At 39.2% G+C, this 20,730-nt stretch overlaps 1 protein-coding gene across 4 annotated transcripts in view; it reads left to right on the top strand.

Moving 5' to 3' along the window:
• SNX14 (sorting nexin 14) overlaps nt 1-20,730 on the top strand; it is a 77,009-nt gene that overhangs the window by 42,896 nt on the left and 13,383 nt on the right. For 2 of the 4 annotated variants that reach the window (XM_032805248.2, XM_032805250.2), the window contains 10 exons: nt 505-531; nt 2,560-2,692; nt 10,511-10,712; nt 13,047-13,130; nt 13,254-13,354; nt 13,592-13,703; nt 14,594-14,634; nt 14,802-14,921; nt 18,959-19,082; nt 19,877-20,041. In XM_032805248.2, coding sequence (XP_032661139.2) covers nt 505-531; nt 2,560-2,692; nt 10,511-10,712; nt 13,047-13,130; nt 13,254-13,354; nt 13,592-13,703; nt 14,594-14,634; nt 14,802-14,921; nt 18,959-19,082; nt 19,877-20,041 — 1,109 coding nt within the window. Of the gene's footprint in view, nt 1-504; nt 532-2,559; nt 2,693-10,510; nt 10,713-13,046; nt 13,131-13,253; nt 13,355-13,591; nt 13,704-14,593; nt 14,635-14,801; nt 14,922-18,958; nt 19,083-19,876; nt 20,042-20,730 lie in introns of those variants that run through there. The other 2 variants (XM_032805251.2, XM_032805249.2) reach the window with 2 other exon arrangements.

The following is a 20,730-nucleotide window of genomic DNA, read 5'->3' as shown; positions in this document are numbered from 1 at the left end:
AAAGTTCTTCACAAACTGTTTAATTCTTTTATAAAATGTCTACAAATTTTTCCCAGAAAACATTTTTTCTTTAAAGCCTCTATCAAGCAGGGTAAATTCCTGTATGAATCAAACCTGAATTACAGCCTAAGATTCTGAATTTTCAAGCATTTATGTACATAATTAACTTTAGGAATGAGGATAGTCCCTTTTAAATCCTGGAATTACTTAAATGCTTAATGTCACAAACACACTTAAGTGTTTTCAGAATTGGGGTCTAAAAATCAAATGCAACTATCCCAACCAAATACATGTGTATTGATTGGTCTCTGGTAACTTTTGGATATTTACATGATATTTTGAGAATATTTGTCTGGAAATTGATAGAGACCTTTATAAATGCAACAGCAGTCATGCTAATTGCAATGAAAGTTCTTGGCTGTTTGGTTTTGCTTTAAATAAATCTGTCTCTGTCTTTGGGACTCTCTCTCCTTGTGGGTTAATTTCTTGTACCTGTTGTTGCAGAGGTAGCCTGAGTTTGGATGACTTTCGGTAAGTCAAGATAATGTGCCATAATTGTTGCCTGTTAGCGTTAAATTGCATCTATCATGACTGCATCATACTGCCTTTATCACAGACATTGACTGTTTCATTTTTAAATACATGCCAACTCTTTCTGAAACAGCAAACTAATTGCATATTCATTCTCTAAGTTTTTAGCAAAGAGTGTATTGGTCTTGGTTTAATGATTATTTCTCATACACTCAAATATTAAAGTATACAAAATCTTCCTGGCCTTTACCTATTTTGTTCTCTCATATTAACCTTAGCATAGTATGTCTCAAAGCTTTATCGCTGATAGTGTGCTGTTTATTTTGTAGACTTTACTCAGAGTTTTTTCCTTGCTCCTTGTCACATGCCTCCAGATCCTATCACTTTAAAAAAAAAGAAAAAAAAAAAAAAAAGAGGGGGGCGGTGAGGGGGCTAGAATATCAGGCAGCTCCTTCCTCCACTTTACCTGCATCGAGCAGGGGGTCATTGAGCGCACAGGAGAGAGAGGCTCTATGCTCTCAGTCATGGTGCCCAGCTCCACTTGGGCCTGCAGCAGCCCTGGGCTAGATCATGCTCAGTGCTGATGGAATCTTCAGAGATTCTAACTATGAAACTCTAGCAAGTCTCTGCTGAATAGGTTCAATCCATGATTGTGAAGACTTATATTTGGGCCAAATTTTGTCAGGGACAGCGAAAGTCACATTCCTGACATAAACCCCATGGCAAACATCAAGTTCCTGTTCCAAAACGTGGGGCGCTAGAGTTTCTCAATTATTTTAACATTGGCAAAACCATACATTTTCCTCTAGCCTCATTCTTGGAAGTGGCAGAACGGTTTTGGCTGACTTCTTCCACAAAATTCAGCCTGAGGCAGACGCCTATCTGAGAAAACTCAGTACGAATGGTTAAACTTTGGCAAAATTATAAGCAAATATAATTAGAAAATAAACATTGAATGCTTTTAGTTTGTTAAAATGTTCATTACTCCTTTGAATCCCAAATGAGCTATCCACTTTTTTCACAATTCTCAGTTTTGCAGTTCATCTTACAGATTTGTAACAAGCTTTATGAAAACCTCAGATAGCTATATTCATCAGGAACATGTCCCCTCCTGTCCCAATAGGGTTTGTTTAGACTATTAATTTGTACATTTCTAGTACAAGAAATAAAAGATTTCTTTTTCAGGTCTGGTGTAAGGGCAGTATATATGGCGTGCATGCATTGATGTGCTGTAACATATGTCTATAATGAAGAATGCAGACTTCATGCCTAACGCCTCTGCCCTTTTTACTTGAACTTGCTGCCTTTGGATACTCTTTATCATAAGTAGTTCTAGCTTGGAACAAGACTTAAATTTGCATCAAGCCTTCATCTCTAGGGCCAATTGCCTTCTTGAGCTAGGAGTCTTCATCTGCTTCTGTTTTCCTTCATGTTTTATAAGTTCTGACTCTCCTGCCTGGCTTTCTGCCTACTTTCCCTGCTGCTTTGAAGTAAGTCACAGTCCATCTTGCATCACATGTGTCTGTATAAATGCCTTGATGTTTGTAAAGAAAATAGTGTGTTTAAACATGCAGTACTTGACAAATATGGATGAACACTTTGATGCCAGGCTGTTGTGTTGCTATAATCACTTGCTGAAAAGGTTATTGTCATTCCTTGCAATCTTTTAATTAAACATGTTGTCTTAAGAAGTTAGTGTTATGCAAATAGATTGTTCTGTGTGTTTCATTCCAAAGTAATGCTGCAATAAGAACATCAGTGTTAGTTTATAGCTGAAATTTTAGTCCATGTCCTGGAAATGCTTTTTTAAAATCATTTTCTTCCTCCCTAGCAGATGGATTTTACTGATCAATTTTAAATTGTTCTGTAATAAGCAATAAAGACAGTGAATCTATAATACTAAAAAGTGTAAACCTACACATCAGTTCCATACTTGATCCAATTGCTCACTCTTATCTCTAAATTATATACAGTGGCTAGTACTACAATTTGCCTATACTGTGAATTTTGTTTTTGTATAATCCTTAGAGCCACACAGAAAAGAGGAGAATCATTTGCAATCAGCAGATTAGGCAGCAAAATTAGAGGAGTATTCAAGAGCAACACAATGGAAGGAGCTGTGCTACCTAACTATGGTTTAACTGAAGGAGAGGATGATTTTGTGAGTAGAAGTTTTACATTTGACCTAAATGTCAGGGCTATTTGTTTTCCAGAATCTTTAAATAGTTTCAGCTTCTGTCCCTTCTTTTCCTTTCCTTTGCTCCTGGTATATTGTGGGCTATTCCACTGTGCCACCCTAGGGGTCACAGCATTTTTCCAGCTTCCTTGTTCTCTTAGTACTACTCATTTATTTACTCAGTGAGCACAAGATTTGGCTATCTCCCCAGTTAAAGTAATTCCAAAAGTCAGTTGCTGGGGTAAAGAGAAGTATTAAAAAGTGATGTTCTCTTTAGGAAAGTAATCTTTGTCAAGTAGTCTTATAAGCAGCTGTTACTTTTCAATCTAGTAAATATTTGCAGTAAAGTCCTGAGGTGTTTCACACCTCAGTCCTTTCTGCGTCCATAGGGCTATCATGATTCAGGGCCAGATCTTTAGTAGTTAGTTATTTAAATAATATCTCTCACAATACTGCTTTTATACTAATGGCTAAAATATTTTTCTGGTTGCATAATTGGTACATAAACAAGTATCCCTAAAAATGTACAAAACTGTGTTTTGCTCCGTAAGTCTAATTCTCAAAGATTTTTGAAGTAGAGTATGTTTTTGTAGCATTTCAGAGGAAACCATTGCTGGAGGGGTGGGTTAGTTTGTATGTGTATATATAGTGTTCCATTCCAGCTGTTGGTGATAGGCAGTGGTAGACGCAACCTATGATAAAGCTATAGAAACTGGATGTCTGAAAAATTGGCAGTGGTTAGCTGCCTTTAAGCTATGTTACTGAAGGCCAGGTGTATGTCTGACCCTATGCGGGAGAGAGGAGATCAAGGATTTGAGGTTAAAGGATGGAAGTTTGAGGGAACCATATTGTTTTCTCTGTACACATGGGCAAAATGGAACATTGCCTGTAAGGCTTAACAGTATTAAGACTACTTCCAACTTTTTTCTTTTTGTGGGACCATCTGCTTTGTAGGGTGACATCTTATAGTAAATCATGTAAAAATTCAAAATACAGTATTAGTCTGACTTCAGCTCAGATGGTGGGACCACTTACTCTGCTGTTTCTTGACTAGAAGACAATTCATTTTTCTTGTATTTTAAAAGAAAAACCTTAGTTTTGATTTGTTGCAGAAATCCCAGTTCTAGGTGGAACTGAGCTAATTGGATTTTCCATAGTTTTTATATTTGATTACATTTTTCAAACTTATACTGCTAGATGATGGAAAATTGGTTTAGTGATTATGGCTAACATGGAGCAGATAGGACACTGCCTAAAATTGTAAATCTGTCACAAGTTCCTTAAAAACACAGATATGTGACACAATAAGCTGCGTAAGATATAAGATACAGTAGGCGAAATCATCATTAAAAAAATCTCTCAACCCTGGTCTCTCTACAGCTGTTTTGCAGAGGGAAATAAATTTAACGTGTTCATTTGTATATTCTGCATTCACACTGCCTTGATCTCCCTGATCCTAGATGAGCTGTTTACACTGGAGTAACCATGTGGGTCAGTAATTCATGCTTGCCACAGCTATTTTGCCAGTCTTCAAGCTTCTCTTGGCAACTAGATTTTTTTTCTTGTACACCAAACAGTAACAGCAGTAACTGAATAACAAACTGGCTGTCAGGAGGTTGATGCCCTGGTATCCATGGCACAGATGTAGGCAAGGAAATATGAGGATGGTATGGGAAGTGAGGGAAATTAAGTTGGTCATGAACTGCCTGATGGTCATGAATTTTTAATTACACCTCTACCCCAATATAACGCGGTCCTCAGGAGTCAAAAAATCTCACCGCCTAATAGGTGAGACTGCGTTATATCGGGTTTGGTCCGGTCCGGCTTCCCTGGTGGTAATTTAAAGGCCTTGGTGCTCCAGCCGCTGTGGGGAGCCCCGGGCCCTTTAAATCACCACTGGAGCTCCGGCAGCAGGGACCAGTGGGGATTTAAAGAGCCCGGGGCTCCCTGCAGCGGCTGGAGCCGCTGGCTCTTTAAATCACCACCTGAGCCTGGCTGCCAGAGCCCCAGCGGGGATTTAAAGGGCCTGGTGTACCAGCCACTGCAGGGAGCCCCGGGCCCTTTAAATCACTGGAGCTCTGGCAGCAGGGCTTGGGTGGTCATTTAAAGGGCTAGGGGCTCCACACAAATTCAGATATAACGCGGTAAAGCAGCAGGGCTCAAGTGGCACTTTAAAGATCCCGCAGTCCGGGGCTCCCCGCTGTTTTACCACGTTATATTTGAATTTGTGTTATATTTGGTCACGTTCTATCGGGGTAGAGGTGTATTTAAATTTATTTCTGATGTGATTTCTCCTGAATTTATGGAAATACATTGTTTTTTAAGTCATGTGAATTTGAGACTTGCTATGGCACTTGCACCTGTTTCACAGTACATTACATTTAAGCAAATTTGTGCTATGTTCCTTAATGCTGTGCTAGTCCATTTTCCACTACTGGAAAATAAAAGTATAAAAGGCTTACCTGAATTTGAATCTTTCATCTGTTTTTTCCCCAATAACTCCTCCCCACCCAACTTGTATCCAAAATGATAAAAACAGAATAATTGATTTCAGAATTCTGTTTCCCCTTTTTCTTAAAGGATCCATAAGGTATAGGATAGCTCTTCAGACTATCATATCTTCAAATGAGCTGTGTTGCTGTGCTATCTTGTAGAGTTTTGGTCTTGTGATGTCACTTGTCATTGGATTGTAGTCTGATACTCCCGGGGACTGGGCAGAAAACTGATTGTCCAGTCTTCTGTTCTTAAAGGATTAATTCTTATGCTACTAGGCTGAAATAAAGCAAGAGTGTACTTTTTCTCTTCTAATTTTTCAGCTGTCCATGAAAAACGGAGTTGTATTTGCATTTTTCATTCCTCAGTAAATCAACTCAAGTTTGATTTTTGGAAAAACTACACATTTGTTAGAGAGCCGAACATCTTAGGTACAATGAGAGATCATAACAGAAATGTATAATGAGACTGTGTTTAAAGTTCTTTATATTTATTGAAATACATAGCTCCACATATGTATGTTACTCTTCAGTCTATTTTTAATTTAAAGACAAAGTTAGAAAAAAAAAATAATATACTACTTCACTGTGTTATTGAATTCTAGAAACGGATGATTGAGATGATGTAAGGGATAATGCTCTATAGAAAAGGCTGTTCATGTTGGAAAATAATCTGAGTGAATTACAGGGCTTTTGTGGGCAAAATGACCTGAAGCTAATTTTAGTGAAACTTGATAAGCTTGCCTGTAAAATCTTTATGGATAGTTGACTGATGCCACTTATGCCAAAGCAATACTATGTTTGCTGATAACAGAAATGCATAACTTGTATTTCTCTTTGAGTGTGTGCTCATCTCCATTCCATGTTAGTGTGCGTAAGCCGCATGCACTGTTGCTGGAGATTTTTCCCTCAGTGGGATCGTTGAGCTGGCTTTAGCACCCTCTGGTGCCATGCGCTAATATAAGGGGCCCGGACAGCCCTGCGCCCTCTCAGTTCCTTCTTACCACTCGTGACAGTCATTGAAACAGCTTCTCTTGCTTCAGCAATGTGATGTTTCTTTGTTTTTTTTCCTGCTAATCTGCATGTCCATGAACTCTGAGCCTACCTCCTTGTGTACTGCTTGTGAGTCACCTAACATGGAATGGACATGAGCAAGCACTTGAAGGAAAAACAGTTTCTAACCTTTCCATAACTACTGTTCTTCAAGATGTGTTGCTCATTTTCATTCCATGACCCACCCTCCTGCGCTTCTGTTGGAATGAGCCAGCAAGAGGGAACTGAGGGTACGGGGCCAGTCGGGTCCCTTATACCAGCGCTTGAGTGGGCACCATAGCTTGCCCTGAAGGATACCAGTGGGAAAAAATTGTTCTCCTTAACCTCCAAGGATAGGATAAGAAACAATGGTCTTAAATTGCAGCAAAGACAGTTTAGGTTGGACATTAGGAAAAGCTTCCTAACTGTGAGGGTGGTTAAACACTGCAATAAATTGCCTAGGGAGGTTGTGGAATCTCCATCACTGGAGATTTTTAAGAGCAGGTTAGACAAAACACCTGTCAGGGATCGTTTTGCCATGAGTTCATGGGACTGGACTAGATGACCTCTCGAAGTCTATTCCAGTTCTGTGATCTCAAAGAATAACAGTTACAGAAAAATTAGTAACAGTTTTTTGGTTTTTTTTTTTCTGATTACTCTTACTTAGCTCTTACCTGTTTATAACCAGAATTACTTTTGTAATAGGTCTGGAATAAAATAGATCGGTATCTGAAATGATGACTTTAAACAGCGGAAAAGTGTGACAGAGTGGTGAAATTTGATATTCTAGGTATAATGTGCAAAATCCTTTCTCTACCCCCTTCCACCCCTAACAAAATGTAAAACAAACAAGCAAGCTTTGCAGGCACATAGGGACTAAAAGACAGTGGAACAGGTGTGCTCTTACTATGCATGGCAGGGCCTGAAATATCACTTTCCATTTACGAAGTGCCTACCACCAGTGGTAGCTGCAGGGTCTGATTAAGGCTTCATACTGGAGACCTTTTGTAGGGGTTAAAAATTGTTGCCTCTCAAAAGATTGAAATGTACTTTGCATCTCACTCATTCAAAAGTTCTGTGGTTGATTGCTGGTGGGCCTTCAACTGGTTCAGATTACCCTACAGTTTGTAGGGAGTAAACACTGTTAGAGGTCCACTCAGTTCAGGCTCAGATGATTGAGTGCTTTGATAGAAGCAACATGCTGGCAGAAATGGTCCCTCAGATGAACCTCCATAGCTCACCAATTGAGAGAGGGCTCCCGCTGCTTCAGCTCAACAGGTCATCTAGCTGTGGATTGCCAGCTGAGACTTTTCTTTGCTCCTCACCACTAGGTAACACATCATAATGCCCTATAGTTTTGCACCACCTCAGCCAGTGAACCATTCAAAGTCTGCTAGCTATAAGTCCTGCTCTGAGGCACATAGATGGTACATTAGAGTGAGGCTCTCAGCTGGCAAGACACCTCTGACTCACCACATGGAACTGCAGCAGGAGGAGCATCAGTGGTAAATGGGCTCCTCCCAGCCCTTCAGCTATCAGCTCCCTTATTGGTGCCTCCTCTTAGCTACCAACTTCCCCCTGTCCCTATGGGGTATGAAGAATGCAGTAATCAATTCCTCTGCAGTTCTAGCTGGTGAACTACATGGTTCATCAGAGCAAGATTTGTAACTGGCAAACAGTGAGTGGTTCACTGGTTCAGTTGCAGAGCTGGAGGTTACATATATGTGCCAATATTGCTGGGAAGGAACATGATCAGGGTGACAGTTAGGGCAGCCCTAGCTAGGTGCAGGGCAAATCTTAAACTAATCAAATGATGACTGGAATGATGTACTCAGTTATTTACATAAGAATGGCCATACTGAGTCAGACCAAAGGTCCATCTAGCCCAGTATCCTGTCTTCCGACAGTGGCCAATGCCAGGTGCCCCAGAGTGAATGAACAGAGCAGCTAATCATCAAGTGATCCATTCCCTGTCACCTATTCCCAGGTCCTATTTGTGCTTCATCCAGTGCAGTACAATTAGCTGGACCCTGAGCACTTGAATGCTCTGCTATAAACAAAGCCAAAGTGGATCCTGTAGCCAACTCTGCCCTCCTTCCATAGAAGTGGATTAGGAGCTGTGGTAGCAGCCCCTGAGCTGCTTCCAGGTATACTCTGTAGCTTTTGTGGATAGATTCAGTTATCCCAATTTCTACAGAACTCCCTCAAGCAAAACTGGACTTGAATTTAGAGCAAGTGAGAAGGTTCGGCCCTAATTTCTTAAGTCAAAGAGGAGGAAAAAAAAACCCATAACTTTAGTTTGATGTATATTCAGACACGTTTTTTTTTTTTTTTAGATTGAAGTTTCTGTATTTAATTTTATAAAGTGGGGATTTCTAGTTTACTTTTAAAATGGGATATTCCTTTAGTTCACTTATTACTCCATGGTTCAAGATGTAGATCAGTTCTATCTGTACTAACTTATAGTGAGAATTACTAACTAGTGGAGTCTAAGCAGGCTCATGAACCTTGCTGATGATCTCAGCCGTAATGAAGGGCCTTGAGGCTTTCTCTTATATCCATGTTTACCATTCCTGTAGGAGTGTATCTTCTGTTCAGAAATTGAAGAGGCAGGACCAGACCTGCCTACTACCAGGGAAGGGACTTGGCTACCCATTCAAGAAAACAATCCAGTTCAGTTTGCTTCCTGGCAGCAGCAGTCAGGTTGAACAATTTAGGAAGACATGACTGACTTCTAAAAACTGTATTTGCCCTTGGCAAAGACGTGTTTTTTCCGAATGTGTCAACTGCCATACTTAATAGTAGGGCTGTGCAAATACTTTTTTTTTTTTTTTTGGGGGGGGGGGGGGAGAGGGGGATTGTTGGCCTTTCTGAAAAAATAAAAATAAAAAATTGATCAAACCAAAATCGATTTTTAATTTTTTTTCTTTTGCATATTGAAAAAGTCAGAAAAGTGTCATTTTATATGCTCCAAAATGTTTTGTTTGGGGTATTTTTAACTGTTTAAGTAAAAGTGAAGGAAATGAAGAGCTAGATTCATAAAACAGGAGGAGGTGGTCATCTTCTAGAGCAGGCATTTGAATCCAGGTCTTCCACATCCCAGGTGAGTGCCTTAACCTCCAAGCTATTAGTTATTCTTAGATGAGTCTCTCTGTCTCCCTTGTTGAAGCTGTTCCAATTTGTATAGCATAATTGAAGAATTATTGGGCCAGACTGAGAGTGATTCCATAGCTCAGTGCTTAGGGCACTCACCTGGGAGGGGGGACAACCATGTTCCAGTCTCTGCTACAGAACAGGGATTCAAACTTGGGTCGTCCGGGATCCAGATGATTTCCCTAACTACTGGAAAATTGGGCATAAGGGGGCACCTCCACATTTTTGCAATGGCACCTAAATCCCCCTGTGAATCTATCCCCAAAGTATCAACATTTCTGAAAATTTTCTTATTTGTTTTGACCAAAACAGTTAACTGAAATGGACATGAATTTACAATGTTTGTCAACCTAAATCTGTGTTATTTTTTTTCAGGAAAAAAAAAATGAACTGAAAAATGTTGCCCAATTCTACCTAATAGTCCCCCCTAAAATTCAGCTTTTCTCATTTTTGCTGTGTTATTCAGGGTTAGGATTTTAGAAGCACAAATTGACTTCTGAAAGCTATTTCTGCCTTTTCCCCCTCTCCCCAGTGTACATACTACACTGTATCTAAATGTTGTTCTTTTTGCTCACACTTTTTAGTTTCTATGCCAAATGCCAGACAGCTGAGAGATTGCCCCAAACACGGCTGACAGAATCATAAGTAGCTTTTGAAGTCAATCAATGGAATAACAACAAGATGTAACCTTTGGTGTAAGGCCTTTAATGTTTCAGAATCTTTAAAATATTTATTTTATTTTGTTTTTGCTGGTGATGGACCTACCAAACTCGATGGTGCCTTATACTATATTGTACTTCAAATGCCCAAGAGCTAGGAAGAAACTTTAACATGCTATGAGTCAGCTGGTGATATAGTAGATTGACACCTGAGAAACTGTTAACAATTTTGTTTTTACCTTCAAACAAACCTACAGGTCTAGGGATTTTTATACAGAAGATCTAAAAATAGCAGCTATTGCAAGCATGCCCCCTTCCAGAGTTTTTTTTATATGTTGTCTTTGGTCCTGATCACACATACTTCTTATGCAAAGATTGATCTTCCATATGTTCTGCAAAATTAAAAATTGTGCCTTATACTAAAAATCAGATCAGGGAGGTCTTGATGCTTAAATCTTTCATTGCAGATTGAAGAAGGCATTATGGTAATGGAAGATGATTCTCCTGTGGAGACTGTTAGCACTCCCAATACACCACGCAACCTTGCTGCATGGAAAATTTGCATTCCATATGTGGACTTCTTTGATGATACCTCCCTTGAAAGGAAGGAGAGAAAAGAGAGAATTCCTGTGTTTTGTATTGATGTGGAGAGAAACGATAGAAGGGCAGGTAGGACTTCTTGTGATTAAATAAAACTTCTTAAAAATGTAGCTCAAAATGTCTGTTCTAGTATGTTTTATTTATCTGTTCTGATGTGCTCCCCCCCCCCCCCATTTTAGCATCAAAGTAATTACTAATGAATTTTAAGTTTTTGGTAATGTTGGCATAAAGGAAAATGGTCACTTATTATCTGGAACTTGTGACAAATTACTTCTGAAAGGAGTCCAGTCTATTCAGAATTCAAACCAAGGCTTAGGAATTCCTCCCTCCCCACAAAAATGTTAACATTATGATTCATGTTGGTAAATGTTGAATGTGTTTTCCATTTAATGTACCAGCAATATATTTCAAACTCCACTCACTATTTCTTGAATAGTACTTTGTTTAAACGCAGTGGATCTAATTTACCTTGATTTCAGTAAGGCATTTGATATGGTTCTGCATGGGGAATTATTAGCTAAATTGGAAAAATTGGGGATAAGTATGAAAAGTGAAAGGTGGATAAGGAACTGGTTAAAGGGGAGACTACAACGGGTCATATTGAATGGTGAAACTGTCAGGCTGGAAGGAGGTTATTAGTGGAATTCCTCAGGGATTGGTTTTGGGACCAGTCTTTTTTAATCTTTTTATTACTAACCTTAGCACAAAAAGTGGGAATGTGCTAATAAAGTTTGTGGATGACACAAAGCTGGGAGGTATTGCTAATACAGAGAAGGACTGGGATATCATACAGGAAGATCTGGGTGGCCTTGTAAACTGGAGTAATAGTAATAGGATGAAATTTAATAGTGAAAAGTGCAAGGTCATGCATTTATGGATTAATAACAAGAATTTTTGTTATAAGCTGGGGATGCATCAGTTGGAAGTAACAGGAGGAGAAGGACCTCAGAGTATTGGTTGGTCACAGGATGACTATGAGCCGCCAATGTGATGTGGCCGTTAAAAAAGCTAATGCGGTCTTGGGATGCATCAGGCAAGATATTTCCAGTAAAGATAAGGCGGTGTTAGTACCGTTATACAAGGCACTGGTCAGACCTCATCTGGAATATTGTGTGCAGTTCTGCAGTCCATATTTAAGAAGGATGAATTCAAACTGGAACAGGTACAGAGAAGGGCTGCTAAGTTGATCCGAGGAATGGAAAACCCGTCTTATGAAAGGAGACTCAAAGAGCTTGGCTTGTTTAGCCTAATCAAAAGAATGCTGAGGGGTGATATGATTGCTCTTTATAAATGTTTCAGAGGGATAAATATCAGGGAGGGAGAGGAATTACTTAAGCTCAGTACCAATGTGGACACAAGAGAGCGCGCGCGCACACACACACACTCTGTAAGTTTTTTAAACAAACAGTTTAATACTGTATACAGCAATGATTATTGTGAAGCTTGGTTGAGGTGGTGGAGTCAGAGGGTGGAATATTTCCCAGGGAATGCCTTAGTGCTGAATGATGAACTAGCACTGGGCTTAGCCCTCAAGGGTTAACACGTTGTTAATGTAGCCTCACACTCTACAAGACAGCACAAATGGAGGGAGAAGAGACAGCATGGCAGACAGAGAGAGACACCGTGTGTGTGTGTGTGTGAGAGAGAGAGAGAGACGTGTATTTCCCCTTTAAGTACGCTGACTCCAATCTAAGTACATTGCCTTTTTAAGTAGATCAGCAATTTGAGACAGCAGCTGCTGCTAGTAAGGTCCCTCCACCCTGAGCCCTGTCATGTCCCCACTCCCATTCTATGGAGATGGAGTAAGCAGGGGGGAGAGGGACACCCTGACATTAGCACCCTTATTCCCCCTTGCCTGCACAGCAAGCAGGAGGCTCCCGGGAGCAGCTTCAAGGCAGAAGGCAGGAGCAGAACATGGCAGTGGGAGGAGGGACAGCTGAACTGCTGGCAATTGATAGCCTGCTGGGCGGCTGCCGCACAGGGAACTTAGGGGAGCGGAGAGCTGATGGGGGGGCTGCCAGTCCACCCTCGTTCCAAGCCCTCACCAGCTAGCTCCAACGGGCTGCTCTTTCTGCAAGCAGTGGACAAAGCAGGTGGCTGCCAAACAAGATTATAAGGGAGCGTTGCACAACTTTAAACGAGTATGTTCTCTAATTCATCAGCAACGAAACAGCGTTAACCGGGCCATCTTAAGTGAGGAATTACTGTACTTAAGTTATTTAAAGAGCTAAGTGTGGCTAGAGTAGTTTTATAATACTGGCAGTACTGATTACATACACATTTGAGGGTTTTTCCTCTGTACTCTATGGTATATTTGCTGTTCTTAACTCTTTGTTGCATACCTTATTACTCTCCCAGGTGGTTGTAGGAACCTATATTACTTCCAGTATGTGTATTTTTCAGTTGGACATGATCCTGAACGCTGGTCTGTCTATAGAAGATACCTTGAATTTTATGTGCTTGAGTCAAAGTTAACAGAATTTCATGGTATGTTTTCACTTCCTACTTCAGTGATTGCTTTTTAGAATTGAGCAGAAATTTAAGATACTAAAATTTTTCTTTTTGGTTTTAAGAATAAATGAATCTGCTTGACTTTTTACTAATTTGTAGGTACCTTTACTGATGCTCAACTTCCATCAAAAAGGATCATTGGTCCAAAGAACTATGAATTCTTAAAGACAAAGAGGGAAGAATTTCAGGAGTACCTGCAGGTACAAGACGATCTACTATCGTTCAGTTTTTTAAGTAGATTGTGTAATTGTGAAGCTTATAAAGATTGAGACACACCAATTTTTTCCCAAATGTAATAAAAATTTAAAAAGTATTTGGATGAATGTATAATTTCTAGGATACTATAGCACTGTTTTAAACATCTGTTGTTGTTACTATAGAGAACCTAGTTTTTAAGAATGTTCTTTCATCTACTGTTTCTTTTATGTCCCCCAAAGAAACTTCTGCAACATCCAGAGCTGAGTAACAGCCAGCTTTTGGCTGACTTTCTGTCTCCCAATGGTGGAGAGACACAATTTCTTGATAAAATGTTGCCTGATGTAAATCTTGGTAGGTAACATAGTTGCTCTTTATTCTGGTGAATAGCACTCTTGTAGAGACTGTAATGCACTAAATTAAGTGAGGGCCTATTAATACTGAGACTGAACCTTTATAAGTTCTGGGTATGTGAAATGTGAGGTCTCTCTTCTGCTATACAGCTGTTACAATCCAGTCTTTTTTCCAAGAGTCAGATATTTTGATGCTTACATTCCTCTCCATTCCCAGGAGGGAAAGTATTGTGAAGCTTTGGAAAATGTAGTCTGCATATGGATGCCTTCTGAATATCTAAGCCCAATACTTCCAAAATCCATTGCTCATGGAGATCAGATCCTCTGTCTTCAAGTAATTCAAGATGATGAATGGCATTAGCCCAGATTTGATTTTTCAAGAATCAATCCAAGAAGGCAGCTGTTTGTTTGGGTTTTTTTAATGTTGATAGAAGCAGTCTGATACATCCAAAATTTCATAATTTTCTTCTATGCACTCTGTATCATTTGAAAGTAATTTGTTTCTTTCAAATGTTTTTCAAAAGATTGTGCAATGATACTTAAAATGAAGCAATAGATGTCAGTGGTGTCAGCTAATCTGTTTCAGACTCAGATGATAACCTACACACAGTCTCATTTTTTCTTGCTTCACTTCAGTGAAATTTATAATTTAATATAGCTTATTATATATCATGGCTTATTATTCAGTTGTATTACAGTAGCTCTTAAATGCCCCAGCAAATGTATCCATGGTAAGAGACGGGCCTTGCTGTGGAGATCTTACAATCTAAATAGACAAAACAGATAAGGGGAAGTGGGATAGAAGAGGAGAACAGAGGGATACTGATAAATATCAGATATGATATTCAGAAGGGCATATGGTAATGTATACTTTTTTGTTCTTAATTGTAGGGAAAATTATAAAATCTGTTCCAGGAAAGCTAATGAAAGAGGTGAGTATATACTGTGTCTCAGTAGCCTATGCTGTGACTATAGTTAGTATCTTTAACTGTCCACTGACAGGTTGCTACATATTGGTCCAGCACAAATTTTAGTTTGGAAACTCACTTTTTTTAAACTATTTAACTATCACTGTTGTTCACTCTGTATTTAATTTCAGAAAGGTCAGCATTTGGAGCCATTCATCATGAATTTCATTAACTCCTGTGAATCTCCCAAGCCTAAACCAAGTAGACCAGAGCTTACAATTCTCAGTCCCACTTCTGAAAACAACAAGAAGGTGCAGTAAATTTACAGACGGGGAAATACTGACCCTTACCTGAGAATGTGAAGAGTAAAGGGGAGAAGCTGTAAAGATGACAGTTTGACTGCCTATGTTTGTTGTCTGTTCTTATGGTTGGTGGATGGAGGTTCTTCCTTTTTTCCAGCGTCCACTCATCTTGATACTGCTGACCTCCATGTTTATCCCTGGATGGATTGGAGTCTTTATAATTTATAGAAACATAGGGCTGGAAGGGACCTCGGAGGTCATCTAGTCCAGCTCCCTACACTGAGGCAGGACCAAGTATACCTAGACCATTCCTGACTTGTTTGTCTAACCTACTCTTTAAAATCTCCAGTGATGCAGATTCCACACGTCCCTGGGTCACCTGTTCCAGCAATTAGCTATCCTTATAATTAGGGCTGTTGATTAATCGCAGTTAATGCACACAATTAACTCAAAAAAAAATTAACTGAGATTAAAAATATTAATCAGACTGTTGAACTATGGAATACCAATTGAAATGTATTAAATATTTTTGGATGTTTTTCTACATTTTCAAATATATTGATTTCTATTACAACACAGAATACAAACTGTACAGCACTCACTTTATATTATTTTTATTACAAATATTTGCACTGCAAAAATGATAAACAAAAGAAATAGTATTTTTCAATTTCACCTCATATGTACTATAGTGCAATCTCTATTGTGAAAGTGTAACTTGCAAATGTAGATTTTTTTTTGTTACATAACTGTTTTGTTTTTGAGTGCAATGTAAAACTTTAGAGCCTACAAGTCCACTCAATCCTCCTACTTGTTCAGCCAATCGTTAAGACAAACAAGTTGGTTTACATTTATAGGAGATACTGCTTCCTGCTTGTTGTTTACAATGACAACTGAAAGTGAGAACAGGCGTTCGCATGGCACTTTTGTAGCTGGCGTTGCAAGGTATTTACATTTGTATGCCCCTTCATGCTCCAGCCACCATTCCAGAGGACATGCTTCCATGCTGATGATGATTGTTTAAAAAGAAAAAAAAAATAGTGCGTTAATTAAATTTGTGACTGAACTCCTTGGGGGAGAACTGTATGTCCCCTGCTCTGTTTTACCCGCATTATGCCATATATTTCATGTTATAGCAGTCTTGGATGATGACCCAGAACGTTTGATTTACGAATCCTCTCAGTGTAGATTTGACAAAATGCAAAGAAGGTACCAATGTGAGATTTCTAAAAATAGCTACAGCACTTGACCCAAGGTTTAAGAATCTGAAGTGCCTTCCAAAATCTGAGAGGGACGAGGTGTGGAGCATGCTTTCAGAAGTCTTAAAAGAGCAACACTCAGATGCGGAAACGACAGAACCCAAACCACCAAAAAAGAAAATCCACTTTCTGCTGGTGGCATCTTCAGATGATGAAAATGAGTATGAATTGGTCTCCTCTGCTTTGGATCATTATTGAGCAGAACCCGTCATCAGCATGGATGCGTGTCCTCTGAAATGGTTGCTGAAGCATGAAGAGACATATGAATCTTTAGCACATCTGGCACGTAACTATCTTGCTACGCCGGCTACAACAGTGCCATGCAAACGCCTGTTTTCACTTTCAGATGACATTGTAAACAAAAAGTGGGAAGCATTATCTCTTGCAAATGTAACCAAACTTGCTTGTCTGAGTGATTGGCTGAACAAAAAGTAGGACTGAGTGGACTTATAGGCTCTAAAGGTTTACATTGTTTTATTTTTGAATGCAATTTTTTTGGTACATAATTCAACATTTGTACAGTACTTATATCAGGTGAATTGAAAAAAACTATTTTTTTTACAATGCAAATATTTTGTAATAAAAAATAAATATAAAGTGAGCACTGTACATTTTTGTATTGTGTTGTAATTGAAATCAATATATTTGAAAATGTAGAAAACATCCAAAAATATATAAATAAATGGTATTCTATTATTGTTTAACAGTGCAATTAATCATAATTTTTTTAATCGCTTGACAGCCTTACTTATAATTAATTTTTTTTTTTTCCCCCTAAAATCTAACCTAGATCTCTGCTGCTGCAGATTAAGCTGATCACTGAAGTGAGTACACAAAGTTGACATGGAGAACAATTGATCACTGTCTTCTTTGTAACAGCCCTTAACATATTTGAAGAATGTTATGAGGTTCCTCCTCAGTCATGTTTTCTCAGGACTAAACATGCCCGTTTTTTTCAGTCTTTCCTTGTAGGGCGGGTTTTCTAAACCTCTTATTTTTCATGCTCTCCTCTGGACTCTCTCCAGTTTGTCCACATCTGTACTTCAGCTGAGGCCTGACCAGTGCCAAGTAGAGTGGGACAATTACCTCCTGTGACTTCTGTATTGCACTCCTGTTAATACACCTCAGAATATTAGCTCTTTTTGTCAATGCATTGCATTATAGGCTCATATTTACCAAATATAATGAACACAAAGTACATTTGCAGTCTTGCAAGCAATTGACATGGATAACTGTTATGATTATTTATTATTTGTATTGGGGCCTACCAGTTATACCATAGTAAGACATCTTACTTATTTTTCTATATTTATTTATGGTCATAAGTTGGTTCTTTAGTATTTCTAATACATTTATCACTCTTCAAGTAATTCTCCAAAGACTAAAGTTGCATTTTGTCTTAAGGCACTCTTATACATGTGGTCCCTGCTATTTCTAGTGATTCATTTGAAAGGGGCTAGTTTAAAACATCCAAAGCAATTGTTTAAAGTTGTCTGAGACTCTTAGGCCACAAAAGAGAAGTGTAGTTTTTCCAGTGAACCCAGACCAGAAGGGAGAGTAAGATCATAAAGCAATCAAAATACAATTCCCATAAATGGCTGCAGTGCTCGTTTTGAATTGAAATATTTTATTTTTTAGCTGGAATGTATTGGTTTGGAGGCATTTGTAACAGGCTGCTGCTTAATGAGTGATCCCTTGTAGTCACAGTGCCCTTTGCAGCAGCCTTCCTCCATTCTCCCTTGTTGGGGCCCCTTACAGACTCCCCGCAGCCGTTTTTAGAAGTCCTGTCGTCCTCCACTTTGGGCTGGTTTAATGACCACACACAGTCCCACCAAAAAAAGTCCATCACTATAATCCAAAGGTTCACACTTATCTCTGGCTCTTCTGCCATCCATGCAGAGCTTTTCATCTGCTACAACCTGCTCTTCAGAGGGTCACTTTTCATAGCTTTCCCTAGAGTTTAGCTTTCTGGCTTTGGCTTCCTTCTCTTGCCAGGGTGTCTCAGTTCTGAGGGAGAATGCAATTTATATACTGCCCTCCTCCAAAGAGCTCCTCCCGATTGGCTGGAAGATGGGAGCACAGCCTCAGGCCCGTAAAGGAACAGTGGATGGTGGGGAAACCCCAGGAGAACTCCTAATTTCCGAGGACTGCTTCCTCTGCTCCATTACCAGGCCATTTCCTGGGCCTTTGTTTGTTCCATCTCCCTGGAATGGAGTCTTCTGGCCCCCTGTACTCTTAAAGGGCCAGTATACCCTATTACAACAGTCAACAAAATATTGAAATTTTCTTTGGAAAACAAACATCTTCTCTTAAAAATTTCATTGTTGAAATTAATTTTTCCACTGAAAAACAGTTTAAATTCTTTTCCATTGAAAATCTTGACCAGTCCGAACTTAGTAGTACTGATTGTTTGTTTGTTTTTTTACCAGGGGTCGGCAACCTTTCAGAAGTGGTGTGCCGAGTCTTCATTTATTCACTCTAATTTAAGGTTTCACGCGACAGTAATACATTTTAACGTTTTTAGAAGGTCTCTTTCTGTAAATCTATAATATATAGCTAACCTATTTTTATATGTGAAGTAAATAAGGTTTTTAAAATGTTTAAGAAACTTCATTTAAAATTAAATTAAAATATAGAGCCCCCGGACCAGTGGCCAGGACCCGGGCAGCATGAGTGCCACTGAAAATCAGCTCATATGCCACCTTCGCCACGCGTGTCATAGGTTGCCTACCCCTGGTTTTTACTCTAGTTTTGTTTGTTTTTCAAGATGTAATATTTCTATTTTAGCTTTTCAGTGATCTGTTCAAGAACAATGCAAACCGCTCTGAGAATACAGAGAGAAGACAAAATCAGAACTACTTTATAGAGATGATAACAGTAGAAGGAGTCTATGACTACTTAATGTATGTTGGTAAGAAATTATTTCTCTTTGTACTTGCTATGAAGTATAACAGAGGTGCAAAAGTTCAGGGTGTTTGATTAACGTGCTGTTTGAAAAGTTTGTCTAAAGTTTACAGCAGGGGCCGGCAACCTCTGGCACGCGGCTCGCCAGGGTAAGCTCCCTGGCAGGCCAGGCCAGTTTGTTTACCTACTGCATCGGCAGGTGCTGGCTGCAGCTTCCCACTACCCTCATTGCCCTGGGACGGTGAACCACAGCCAGCGGGAGCCGCATTGGTCGAACCTGTCGATGCAGCAGGTAAACAAACTGGCCCAGCCTGCCAGGGTGCTTACCCTGGTGAGCCGCGTGCCAGAGGTTGCCAACCTCTGGTTTACAGTTCGTTATAACAAGGAAGATGCCAGTTAGGGACGCTATCCTGTTTTTAAAGTTCCTACTATTAGAGTGTCACAAATGTAGCAGTATCACTCTGATCACTCTGCTTGCATGTTGTATCCCTTTCTTCTCCTCCTCCTCCATACGCTTTGTTTTTGTATTTAGAGTGTAAGCTGCTTGAGGTGCAGGCCATGTCTTCCTGTGGCCACTCTAACTTAAATAAATAATAGCAACACTTCGTATTTTTGTAGTAAATGTAACACAAAAAGATTTAGAAGCTAAAGGATCTGCTATAGAGTAGGGGGAATGGGGTCAGGTTGCATAAAGTTAGCTCTCTCTTTTTTGGAAATATCAATTTGCACACTTTTTAAGAAATAAAGCAAGGTACCACGATGATGGGAGCCTTCTTAATATGTGTAATAATAACTTTGCAGGTAGAGTTGTTTTCCATGTTCCTGACTGGCTGCATCACCTCTTGATGGGGGGAAGAATTCTCTTCAAAAACACATTGGAGATGTACACAGACTACTATCTACAGTACAAATTAGAACAGCTATTTCAGGAGCACCGCTTGGTATCGCTGATAACGCTCCTGAGAGGTTAGTGAAAAGTCATGCAAATACTTACTTTATCATGTGCTTCTTGTACATGTTTAAACTGTAGTGGTACTTGTTAAGATATTGATGACTTAGTTTTATACTTGTAGCACCTTTTTTGTGAGCAACCCAAAGTGCTTTGCAAACTATATAATGCAACATGAAAAAGAACACTTACACAACATAAATGAGTCAAGAGATTCCAAAAGGCAGTTTTGTTGCACATCCTTGATATTTTATTATAGAATTAAGTATGTATTGTGAACAATAATCCACTAACGCTTACAGTGAGCAAGGAAAAGAAGACTAAAAGACTGATGATCAACATGGTGAAGCTAAAGATGCAGTAGATATATTGAGTGTAGGAAATTCCTAAAGTGTGTGTTGTATCTTAATCTTTTTTTGGAAAATAAATGCTAGGTTTTTTTAATTATTTCCCTTTTATTATAAGAGTGGAGAGAAGGCAGAGAAAATGAAGCCCACAGTTGCTAGCTAACAAGTACCAATTGACTATAGACTGAACAAAATTGGCATATTTAGAAAAATAACTTGGGTGGAGGCCAGTTATGAAAATTACAGCTCCCAAAGAGATATTGTGAATGAATGAAAATAAAGTGAGGAAGCTTTGAGTGACTGAAACCAAAAGTGGTAGCTGCTTGTGAATGCTGTAAATATTTTTAGTCCTCTGTAGT

This window comes from Chelonoidis abingdonii, chromosome 3 (genome assembly GCF_003597395.2).
Source record: "Chelonoidis abingdonii isolate Lonesome George chromosome 3, CheloAbing_2.0, whole genome shotgun sequence".
Classification (NCBI taxonomy): Eukaryota; Metazoa; Chordata; order Testudines; family Testudinidae; genus Chelonoidis; species Chelonoidis abingdonii.
This window is presented reverse-complemented; position numbering and strand designations above follow the sequence as displayed.